Source organism: Oncorhynchus masou, chromosome 18 (genome assembly GCF_036934945.1).
Source record: "Oncorhynchus masou masou isolate Uvic2021 chromosome 18, UVic_Omas_1.1, whole genome shotgun sequence".
NCBI lineage: Eukaryota > Metazoa > Chordata > Actinopteri > Salmoniformes > Salmonidae > Oncorhynchus > Oncorhynchus masou.
Window position 1 is genome coordinate 22,264,740 of NC_088229.1, and position 13,164 is coordinate 22,277,903.

Sequence of the window (13,164 nt, forward strand, 5' to 3'; positions counted from 1 at the left end):
GTTGCTTTCAACTCATTGGTTACTATTTGTGACTTTGAACTGTCCGATGAAACAATCAATGTTCCTGTGCTGTTTCCTTCCTCATCCCCCACAGCAAGCAGTAATGAGGCAGGAGGATTGAAAGAGGAAGCAGGTGTCTCAAGCGGAGTATTGGGGAAGGAGGTGGAAGAGGACAAGATGCTTGAGGAGGCAGGCCAAGCAGGGACTGAGGCGGAGAGGGATGAGATGGGGATGGGGGGCAATGACCTGAGGGCGGAGGTGGTGAGGCTGAATTTGGAGCTCCGGGAGGCCAATGAGGAGAAACTACAGGCAGCCCGTTATGGCTTAGTGGTGCTGGAGGAGAGTGCTGAACTGAAGAAGAAACACACCCAGCTGGAGGAGGAGTATGAGACCCTCAAACAAGAGCAACAGCAACTCAAAGAGGTCAGCAGAAATGTTCAATGTCTATAGCTATACCAACCTTAATTCCACCCTTAAAGCTACTACTACGTGTGCATGGTGGTGACATTTTCTGTGATAGATTTTGTTTTGCTTTGTCTAATCAGGCTCCACACTAACTACTTCAGTGTGAACAAGTTTTTACATTTTTTATTTGATTTATTTCACCTTTATTTAACCAGATAGGCTAGTTGAGAACAAGTTCTCATTTGCAACTGCGACCTGGCCAAGATAAAGCAAAGCAGTGTGACACAGACAACAACACCGAGTTACACATGGAGTAAACAATAAACAAGCCAATAACGCAATAAACAAGTCAATGACACAGTAGAAAAAAATAGTCTATATACAGTGTGTGCAAAAGGCATGAGGAGGTAGGCAATAAATAGGCCATAGGAGCGAATAATTACAATTGAGCAGATTAACACTGGAGTGATAAATGAGCAGATGATGATGTGCAAGTAGTGCCAGTCACATGCTGCTCTGTTTTGACCAACCTAGGATTAGCCACACAATGGACTTCCTGTTAGGACAGAAGCTTTTAGCTAAACTGTTCTAAACAAAGAAATAATCACAATCATAATGTTTGGCCGGGAGTTGTTCTTAATCCAGTGTTACGTAGAAATGTATGAATTGCCTACTGAACATTTGATAGGTTCCATGAAGATATTCTATCGTCTTGAACTCTTGTTACTAACTTGGCTGAATGACAGTTTCCCCAAGACTCAAGAGACATAGCCTAGGGTTCATATGAATCATTCAGTTTGTGTGATAGAGGAGGACAGGTCGGTTTCTGCTCCTGTAGTGTCGTATGATGTTGATGTGTATAGATGTGATACTGTTTATTTCTGCTAGGGATCTGTGATGGAGGGATGAGGGCACATTAGTCAGCATATTCCATGTTGGAAGTGGAAACTGGAATTAATTTTAAGCTGCTCCGTTGAATGTAGACTGCATGGCATTAGAGGGGTGAACAGGGCAGGGAAAGATATTATTCATAGCACGCAAATCATTATCACTAATATAAAGGTTAAGCGGCATTCATGTAAATAAATCTCAAAATGTATATTGTAAAGGAACGTACAGTCACATTCTGACTATTACTTTTGTTAATTCATTATTCCAGCTAGTAGCATCCAACATAGACCCTGCACAAATAGGGCTACCATTCTGTTTTAAATGCCTCATTGTAAAGTACAATTATTTTTCACTTTCAAATGTATGCTAAACAAAAACAAATTATTTCAAATTTGAACAAACCGTAACTCTTGTGCATAGTGACGACGGAACAATTTACACAGGGGAAAAAAATACAATTTTACTGGAGAAACTGTGCAGAATTACGGTAAAACTCCCTCAGTTCTATTGTTACCAAACTTTGTATCTTCAGTTTGTCCTGTAAATGTGTTTTTATAAATGTTCAGTGTAAATTGTTAAATTAGTCCTTGTGCATAGTTCTATGGTTTGTTAAAGGCCCAGTGCAGTCAAATTTAGTTTCCCTGTGTTTTTTATATATATTTCCACACTGAAGCTGGAATAATACTGTGAAAATTATGATAATGCCCTTTTAGTGTAAGAGATGTTTGAAAAGACCGCCTGAAATGTCAGCCTGTTTTGGTGGATGGAAGTTTTGGCCTGCCTGGAGACATCACCAGGTGGTAAATTAGTTGATAGACCAACAAGACACTTCCAAACCTCTGCCATAACAGCTAATTTTCAGTTTTCCCCTACCCACTCAGGCCACTCCCAGACAGTCCTAGCAAAATACTTGCTTAATTATGGAATTTCTGTTTGCTAAGAATCTATTTGTTTCTTTTTGACCATTTTTAAATGAAAACACAGTAAGGTACTTATTTGTTACCCAGAAATAATTTTATATAATGATTTAAAAAAAGGCTGCATTGTAGGGCTGGGCAATATATCTATTGAATTCGATTAATTCAAATGTATATTTTTGCGTGATATTCCAAATGACCGTATCACAAGAATCAAGTTTTTATTTTTCCCTTTCATGAGCGTTTGTCTGTTTGTTCTGTCTTTTTGGTCTTGTTTCCTTCGCTCTTTCTGTGCTGTGTGCACCTTACCATTTACACCAGAGATCTGTTTATAATGACGAGATGCTCATGTCTCTACCCTAACAATGGGAGGCGTTGTCCCAAATGTGGGAATGCAGGCAATAAGCTAAGATCCAAAATAAAAATGTATTGGGCTTATTTTGGACCGATTTTTGGCGAGAGTGAAACCTCTCGCTTCTTCCTCTCTGTTTATACAAACACACCAAGCCCCTCCCCCTGCCACTCACAACAACAAATATGAGAGATCACTTCTTCTTCTCTGACAAGCGGTTTCAACTCCCTATTTGCATTTGAGGTTTAGTCCAACAGAATTGGTCATATGGACACTGAAACACATTGAAACATTATTTTACTATAATAGATAATACTACAATACCCTTTTAATGTCTCAACTCCGCCAATTGCGACACTACTAAAAGGGGATTGTCAATGAACATTGATTCTGGGAAATGTATGCTCAGTTTGTCACACACGGCATTGCGGTACCATGTACTGCTTGCAGCATTTTAGCCAAAGACTGTTATACTAGGTGTCTAGTCTGTGTTTTGTAAATGTGCAATAAGCGTAAAACATAATTCTATAAGGAATTGGCAACCCGTTCTCATTCTGAGAAAAGTTAGGTCCCTTGATTTCAACATCTGAACAAAGTGGACAGGTTAGCATGCTGTTCAAACTGTTCGGAGATGGACAGTAGGGTGTGTTCAATCATAACAATTTAAACTGTTATGCCTTGTTAGCTTGCAAATGGATCCAAGTCAACTTGAATATTAAGATTAACTGGCAACTCACTAGCAGGTGGCCTTGTGCTTGAGATTTTGAGACCTGTGTCTATAATGCCTGCTACAAAAAGTTAGTATTTATTAGTGAATGTGCATTAAGCATGGTTCTGGTAAAATTTGTAACAGAAAGGCCATTTACTTGAAAGTAAATAAGTGATTATTGCAAAAAAACAGGTTAAACTGTTTATATACAATTAATTAAATTATTAATGCTTCTTATGCAGGGTTGGAAATTACACCTTCCAAATCCGGGACGATTTTTGTCATTGGCTGGTAAGAATGTCTGTTTCACCAGCCACGTTGGCGGGTGGTCACACATCATTTGGGAATAATTTTTGTCCAAATGCCATATGCAGAAGTGTGGTTGAGTTGACAAGATGGCTACTAAAGTGTGACTTTTTTTCCTCATGTTTTTTGACCAGTTATATAATTTTGTTCGCAGCTAGGTTGTTTTTTTAATTGTTTTAGTTATCCTCAACTTTCTGCTGCTTAGTGGTGGGGAGTCGACTCCAAAATAATTGATTCCTTGCCCATCGACTCCCATTTCTGGGTGTCATGCTTCGATTACGCTAAGAACCGACTCCTCTAAGATTCAGTATATTTGCAATTGAGGAAACTTGTTGCCGTAGACTACTTTCAAGAATACTGTCACATTTTTTACAGCAGAGAGAGAGAGGGGAGGGGCGTTGGTAGGCATGTCGGCCACCAGGCAGACAGTCAAAAGCATGCATCGGTAATAAAAAGATGTATAGGCTATCGCAATGCTATGTCTCTCAATTTCTTGACTTGCAATGTTTCGCGCAAGTTCACTAAAGTACGGCCTATCAACAAATAGGCTAAGCTATTCTACATGGAACAGACCGAAGACCAAACACACTAGTGTTTTTCATAGCAAAGAGCAGGTGAGCCAGGGGGAGGGAGGATCAGGGCAAGCAGACACAGTCAGAACTGTGCGCATAGGCTATATCTTGGTAATCTGTATCTTGCAATGCGTATATTCACCTAAAGTATATATTAGGCTATCAATGAGTATGGGTAAGCTATTCCTTATAATGTCAGTGAATTGAAGTTGAACATCGCCAAATGCATCAGTTTAATTAAGCCTAAATCTGCAATAAAATGTATTGTGCCTATATCTTATTTAATGAAACCCTGGCTGGCTGTTGATGTCCTAGGTCAGGCTCTCCAACCCTGTTCCTTGAGAGCTAACTTTCTGTACGTTTTCGCTCCAACCCGAGTTGTAATTAACCTGATTCAGTTTATCAACCAGCTAATTATTGAATCAGATGCGCTAGATTAGGGTTGGAGTTTTTTTCAAAAATGAAAATACTGCCCCCTAGTACCAACAGGTTAAAACACCCAAATACTTTAATTGTTCTCAAATGTATTTGTTTGCTTCTACATTTCTATTTAGGAGCACATCATCTACTCTCCCCAATTTAGATCTTGTCTAATCGCTGCAATGTTCTAATGGAGGCCCATCAGTGAAGGTGAAGGTCGAGTCATGCGTCCTCGGAAACATGACCCGCCAAACCGCGCTTCGTAACCCCCGCCCGCTTAACCTGGAAGCCAGCCGCACCAATGTGTCGGAGGAAACACCGTTCACCTGACGACTGGGGTAAGCCTGCAGGTGCGCTGCCCGCCACAAGGAGTCACTAGAGCGCGATGAGCCAAGTATGGTTATGGCCGGTTGTGATACAGCCCGGGAATGAACCCGGGTCTAAAGTGACGCCTCTAGCACTGCCATGCCTTAGACCGCTGTGCCACTCAGGACAACCTTTTTATTGTTTGTCAAAAATATTTTGGCTGTTAAAAAAAAAAAAATCGGTTGCTGCTAGATTTTTTTATCCATCTGCCACAGCGGCTGTTGGACCACAAATAAGATTTCTTTCTTCTTTGGAAGGTTTATATTTAGCCTATGTATAACTTCATAAGCCCTTCATTTATTAGATTATTGCTGACTGTTTGAAAAGCAGTGTTTTAAAAAAAAACAACTTTTTAATTGTACAACAAAGCATATTTAGAGGACATTTTTAAAGATCTAGATATATATTGTGACTCGTCCATAAATTTGAAAAAATTGGGATATGTTTTTTTTAGGATGTATCGCCCAGACTTATTGCATTGGGCCTTTAAACTTTGAAATCAATGTTTTTTGTTTGGTATACATTTTAATGTGGAGTCTCAGCTTAATTCTGTTACAATGGAACTGCCCATTATGCATTGCATGTTGTGAGTAAATACCATATTTTATGTAACTGCATGTTCTGCAAAGGTTGCATGTTCACATTTCTTTAGTAAATTACATAATCGGACCAGTAGGACAGATTTTTCTTTTTTAAAATTATTATTATTACTTGTCCGAAAGCTGATGTCACTTGTCAGCCCCCAAAAAGGCCAGAAACACCTTTGGCCAAAAGGGTTGAGTTCATAGCAGAGATCAGATTTTTTTTTCTATGCTTGCCCATAGACAAAACACCCAATATATTTAGTGGAGCCAAATATATTTTCGAATAGCCTATTGAACTCTGCTGGAGCTGTGGCATTGAAGTGTGTGCCGAAGTGAGTGACACAGTCAACGAGCCTCGCTGGCTGTGCGTCTTGTGATGGGTTATATGTCATCATCGGCTGCAGAGCAACTCTGGACTCCGAATTCCATAATTACTCCCATTTAAAAGCTGCAACTTAAACACTATTAGACTAGTTTTTAAATTATTATTCATAAATGTATGGTTTTATGATATTTCAGATAGTAGAATTAGGCTTTTGGTCGTTTGATTCGCAACAGCAAGGAGGGATTTTTTTCCTTCTGGTTTCGCGTGCATCATTTTTTGTCTTATAACTGCTTTGCTCAACTGTAAGCTTTGTTCAAATTTCTCATTCGATTTTTATATCTTGCTATTTGTCCCATCTCATTATTACCATCGGCCTCACATGTTTTGGGGTTATTCAAAAACAACTTTGAACTTTCTGAGGGCCAAGAACTGATCATGAAATAGCGCGGTAGGATAAATCTATCATGCCTTAAACTCAGAGTGCCTTACTAGGCCAAGTCCTATTCATATAAAATGTAGAGAAAATAGACCATTTGAGTTTCTATAACAATATGACACCTGAGTGTCCGCTATAGAAAATAGACTTCGGCTATTGGCCCAGATCATCCTACGTTTATTGGAGAGAGAAAATAACAAAACATTTTTGACCGGGACTTTTGCACTGCCTTGTTGAGACTAGCTCTGTCTAAAATGTTTTCTTCATCCAATTCTGATCAGAGTAATTGTTTGATATTGGTATATTTTCTTTTACTGAAAACTTTTTTGTGTTTTTTAAATGTATTTTTTATATATACTTGTTCTGGACAAGCCTTAACGTCAAGCCCTGACTAATCATGAGATATAGGCCTATTTACCACCGCCGTAATACGTTTTGACGTTGAATGAGTCAACAGGTATTTCACCTAGTGTAAGGACCAAATTATATTAGTGAGGTAGAGGCCAGCGAGAATAGAATGAAGTTAGGTGAAAGGGTTTACATGTCTGTGCTCTGCATGTCCTTGTTAAGAGATTACCGATGCTAAGGGATTGTTTGTTTCTGTGTTTCTGTTTCTGGTGGTAGCCGGCTAGTGATGGCTATTTAACAATCTGATGGCCTTGAGATTTAAGCTGTTTTTCAGTCTCAGTCCCAGCTTTGATGCACCTGTACTGACCTCGCCTTCTGGATGGTAGTGAGTGTGAATGCCAAACGGGTGCTTCACAGTGATACGTCCGGTGAAATATCTGTCTCATTGTTCTATCTGTGGTTTAATTGTTTTGAATACACCATCCTGTCCGTCTGCAACCTGTTTGAACAACAGTCTGTTCACTTTGTTTTTAGGTTTTGAAATCAAGTGGCCTACCTGGATAAGAAGATTAGCATTTCTCAGAATGAGAACGAGTTGTCAAGTCAATTCCTTATATAAATGCATGTTATGCTCATTGCACATTTATAAAACACGGACTAGAATGCTAGCACCCAACAGTATGTGGCTGAAATGCTGCTAGCGCACGAAAGAAACAGAAAAGAAATGTTCCACAATCTTGTTCTTTGATACTCCCATGTTTGTAGGGTCTGCTATGTTCTAAATTTTGGAAGTTGAGACATGTAAAGTGTTTCGTTAGAAGGGAAATTGACTGATTTCTGATGGACCAAACATCAAATGCAAATAGCAAGTTGAAATTGCTTGTTGTCAGAGAGGAAGAAGTGATCTTTAGTCTTTGTTGTAGAGTGGCAGGGGGAGTGGCTTGGCATCTGTGAGCGAGTGGGAAGGTGCACAGTTTACTCAGCACAGAAGGAGCGAAGGAGATACAAGCATTTGAAATATCTCGCTAAAACATAAATTCAAATTAGTTTGATTATATATCATACCAGACTGGTTTGAGCTAGGGCAGTAGCAGCACCAGGCAGTCTCAGTAGTAATCCTTCCCTGGCTAGTGACATGGGGCGTTGTCCTTGTGCATGGCTGCTCAACAGACATGATTAGAGACAGCTTCTCATGATTTCCTACCATGTCCAATCCATCTAACCCTCACACATAGTCATGGCCAGTGGTTCTGTGTGTGGTCCATATCCTTTAGTGAGAGGTTATTTCATTGACTGATTTTCTAGACAGACTGGTGATGTCAACTGTCATTTGAAAGAATATATTCCTCTTTGGCTTGTCCCATAGATTAATCTGGTTTGTAGTACCACATTCTCAACTGAGGAAATGTTGGCCTAAGTTATGCATGGGATGTACTCAATACTGCTCAGATTTCGACAGCTGGTCTGTGGAGTCCTATTTCCACTGGCACAGATACACATCTTTGTAGTTTTGGGTCTAAGTAAAAAGTGCTGTGTTTTCAGTAGATGTGCCACTTGGCACTGTGTTGTAGTTTTCACTCCAGTGATAGACCTCACGCAACCAACTACATAAATAAATGTTGCCTTTTTTTTTTTGCTTTCGTCTGTCTGTTTGTAGGCTCTGGTCAGAGTCTACATGACACTGAAATAAATGCCTATCTCTTTGCTTTGTCTCCGTCTGTGTGTACTAGGCTCTGTCAGACTCTGTGAACCACCACAAGCGTGCAGCAGCAGATGGGGAGACCCGGGAGGAGTGCCTGCTGCAGGAAACTGCCAGCAAGGAGGCTGCCATGGCAACCAGCATGGCTGAGCTTCAGGTCGAGTTACGGCAGACGCGTATCACTCTGGGCAACGCTCACGCAGAGATCGACCGTCTGGCTGGCCTCTCATCCCAGCTAAAGAAGGTATAAATATATGGCCTATCCATTCACTGAGATACTGAATGCTTTACACACCAATATTTTCTTGCATATGGAGAGATAAAACTCTATTTAATGTAATTTGTTAGTCTCTCCATTCAACTCAAATGTAGGTATTCCTAGTTTTAGTCAAATAATGAATTACTTTACGCCCTTAATTCCTGCTAGTCTCTTGTGTGTTAATGTTTAGTAAGGAGCAATGTGCAGTGCTTCCATAACGTTAATGTGTAATTAGTTCCACTGAGAGCGTGTTTGCGTTCACAGGAGTGTGAGTGTTGGGAGGCGGAGAAGGGCCACATGAGGAATGAGATGAAGGAGTATAAGGTGCGGGAGCTCCAGCAGCTCCAGGACAACAGTGAGCTGGAGGAGGAGAACACCTGTCTGCAGAAACAGGTGTCTGTACTCAAGGAGAACCAGGTCAGAGTCTCTCCCTTCTCACCACTCACCTCACTGATAATCAACCATAGAAATAGAATGAATAGAAAAGGTGTCTCCATTTAAGTCAATTTAATTTCACCTTTATTTTTATCAGGGAGTCGCACTGAGACCAAGGTCTCTTTTACAAATGAGCCCTGAATTACAGAAAATACACACATCAAAATATAAATACAGAATGCAATCAGAAAGCTGGCATAATGGGTAATGATAGACACTTAAGTGTACAAAACATTAAGAACACCTTCCTAATATTGAGTTGCACCCCCTTTTGCCTTCAGAACAGCCTTAATTGTTTGGGGCATGGACTCTACAAGGTGTCAAAAGCGTTCCACAGGGATGCTGGCCCAGGTTGACTCCAATGCTTCCCACAGTTGTCAAGTTGGCTGGATGTCCTTTGGGTGGTGGAACCTTATTGATACACGGGAAACTGTTGAGCATGAAAAACCCAGCAGCGTTGCAGTTCTTGACAAACCGGTGCGCCTGGCAACAACTACCATACCCCGTTTAAAGGCACTTAAATCTTTTGTCTTGTCCATTCACACGCTGAATAGCACACATACACAATCCATTTCTCAATTGTCTCGCGGCAAAATAAATCCTTCTTTAACCTGTCTCCTCTCCTTCATCTACACTGATTGAAGTGGATTTTAAAGGTGACATCAATAAGGGATCATAGACTGACCAGGTGAATCCAGGTGAAAACTATGTTATGGAAAGAAGGTGTTCCTAATGATATATACGCTCTTGTGTGTCCACCTTTTAAGAAGTCTTTTAAATGACTAAAGCCAAACGTGGAAACTATAGATATAACTTCCTCCGCGCTTGTGCATTATCATAATTCATATGTGCCTCACTAGAAATCCTTGCATTAGCATTTCTGTTAGCTGATACGTCATGACAAAAAATTGCATATTACTGTCCTGTTAATGTGCCTTGTCCTTGAAGCCTGAACTGTAGAGAGAAAAAAAACCTAACTGATCTAAATGGTTGCCCAATCGCAGGCAAGCAAGTTATTTCAAAATGAATATGCATTCAAAACACCGGGCTTTTGAAAGGTTATTCAAATGACACGCTATTCACTGCAGTTGACAGCGTAGACTAGAGTTTTGTACACACTTGAAAACAATAATAACATTCTACATTACATTGTCTTGTTGTAGCCAAGGAGGATATATTTCTTGTCCCTAAAAAACTGAAACGATAGGGTAGCTTTTCAAGCTGCGCACCCGGGAACTGTGAGGGAGTGCACTCAGCGCAGCCTCAGGAGCCCACATAGTGAAGGCTACCTATGATTTTGTTATCTGATTAACATTCACTGCGTTATTAAGCATAATATTGAGCTTATGAATTATGGTCTAATATGCATATGCTTCTACTTACGCTATAGGCAAGATCTCGATCCTGTCTTTGTTCTGTTGCACAATTACGCACCTGGCCTCTCTGCTGCAACGACTATTCCTTTTTAATCTTGTGGAGTCCCAGTAAAAGACAGATTACAAAAGCTTGTTGGACACTTATTTCGACTTATTTCCTTTAGCCTACTAATAGCGTATTGGAGGAGAGATTGCTCTTGCTTGCTAAATGTAAAATACGCTACAGCATTAAAGGAGAAGCCCATATTTTCCTGTCTTACTGCCGTGCTGCATCCTGATGAAATAGGCCTACATCATATGAGTGGCCTGCTAATGTACCTTTCTGGTTCTTCTAAACTGTCGAGAATAGATCCAAACTGATCCATATATGCAGTTATGGTTATGGTTATCGGTGGTTATTCAAATTAGCCTAAATCACTTCAGTTTACAATAATTGTGTATTCACTTGATAACAATAATAAATTCCTCATTGTGCTGTGTTATAGCCCAGGTATAGCAATTTCCTTGTAGAAAAATGTAGGCCAAGGCCTAATTAATAGTGGAGCTTTGCGTGCCCGGGGACCGCAGCCTGGCGGAACGTGTTACAGACCTGCCATTTCATAATCTGTTAACTTATTTTTCTTACACTTTGATATGGAAATATTTTGCTCTATAACCCAAATATTTAGCTAATTAATGGCCTAATATCTAGCTAATATTTACTTCGACTGCACATCAGTAGCCTCTCTTCCAGCTGTTCCCATGCGCAACAGGCTATAAGCTAAGCAAGCCTCTCCATAATAGGCCATTGCTCTTGTCATTAAATCCCAGGAAAAGCTTTAGGCTTCAAAAGCTATAGGATATTTATTTTGCTACTTTTTTTATGATTGGCCTAATAGTCGATTCAGGGAAAGAATCAGGCTTGATCTTGCTAATTGCTTAATGTAAAATAGGCTTACAGCATAGAAAATACAGAGATGAGCACAGTGAAAAAGAAGACCTAAAGGAATTGACAACCATTGGAAAAATGAAAATCACTTGCTAACCAGTTGAGCATCGAGGCAATGACATGCTGTAAAAGATGCGCAGGCTAAACAGAGTTTGTTGTTGAATTTCTACGTTTAAATACAAGTTACTATATTTTTCATTAGGCCTGTATGTACAGTCCATTCGGAAAGTATTCACACCACTTGCCTTTTTCCCACATTTTGTTGCGTTACAGCCTTATTCTTAAATAGATTTAAAAATATATATATATATCATCAATCTACACGTAATATCCCATAATGACAAAGCAAAAACAGGTTTATAGACACATTTGCAAATGTATTAAACATTTACAACTGAAATATCACATTTACATAAGTATTCAGACCCTTCACTCAGTACTTTGTTGAAGCACCTTTGGCAGCGATTACAGCCTTGAGTCTTCTTGGGTATGTCACTAAAAGCTTGGCACACCTGTATTTGGGAAGTTACTCCCATTCTTCTCAAATCAAATTTTATTTGTCACATACACATGGTTAGCAAATGTTAATGCGAGTGTAGCGAAATGCTTGTGCTTCTAGTTCCGACAATGTAGTAATAACCAACGAGTAATCTAACCTAACAATTCCACAACTACTACCTTATACACACAAGTGTAAAGGGATAAAGAATATGTACATAAAGATATATGAATGAGTGATGCAAGATGCAGTAGATGGTATCAAATCAAAATCAAAATAAAATCAAATTTTATTTGTCACATACACATGGTTAGCAGATGTTAATGCGAGTGTAGCGAAATGCTTGTGCTTCTAGTTCCGACAATGCAGTAATCTAACCTAACAATTCCACAACTACTACCTTATACACACAAGTGTAAAGGGATAAAGAATATGTACATAAAGATATATGAATGAGTGATGCAAGATGCAGTAGATGGTATCAAATCAAAATCAAATCAAATTTTATTTGTCACATACACATGGTTAGCAGATGTTAATGCGAGTGTAACGAAATGCTTGTGCTTCTAGTTCCGACAATGCAGTAATAACCAACAAGTAATCTAACTAACAATTCCAAAACTACTGTCTTACACTTGTGTGTATAAGGGGATAAAGAATATGTACATAAAGATATATGAATGAGTGATGGTACAGAGCGGCATAGGCAAGATACAGTAGATGGTATCGAGTACAGTATATACATATGAGATGAATATGTAAACAAAGTGGCATAGTTAGTGGCTAGTGATACATGTATTACATAAATATGCAGTAGATGATATAGCGTACAGTATATACGTATACATATGAGATGAATAATGAAGGGTATGTAAACATTATATTAGGTAGCATTGTTTAAAGTGGCTAGTGATATATTTTACATTTCCCATCAATTCCCATTATTAAAGTGGCTGGAGTTGAGTCAGTGTGTTGGCAGCAGCCACTCAATGTTAGTGGTGGCTGTTTAACAGTCTGATGGCCTTGAGATAGAAGCTGTTTTTCAGTCTCTCGGTCCCAGCTTTGATGCACCTGTACTGACCTCGCCTTCTGGATGGTAGCGGGGTGAACAGGCAGTGGCTCGGGTGGTTGTTGTCCTTGATGATCTTTATGGCCTTCCTGTAACATCTGGTGGTGTAGGTGTCCTGGAGGGCAGGTAGTTTGCCCCCTGTGATGTGTTGTGCAGACCTCACTACCCTCTGGAGAGCCTTACGGTTGTGGGCGGAGCAGTTGCCGTACCAGGCGGTGATACAGCCCGCCAGGATGAATCTCGATTGTGCATCTGTAGAAGTTTGTGA

At 39.8% G+C, this 13,164-nt stretch overlaps 1 protein-coding gene across 1 annotated transcript in view; it reads left to right on the forward strand.

The window, feature by feature from the left end:
• The window catches only part of LOC135504232 (protein bicaudal D homolog 2-like), a 37,040-nt gene that overhangs the window by 863 nt on the left and 23,013 nt on the right, over positions 1-13,164 (forward strand). The window contains exons 2-4 of the mRNA XM_064922606.1: positions 95-423; positions 8,362-8,574; positions 8,854-9,006. Coding sequence (XP_064778678.1) covers positions 178-423; positions 8,362-8,574; positions 8,854-9,006 — 612 coding nt within the window. The 5' untranslated portion in view covers positions 95-177. The remainder of the gene's footprint in view (positions 1-94; positions 424-8,361; positions 8,575-8,853; positions 9,007-13,164) is intronic.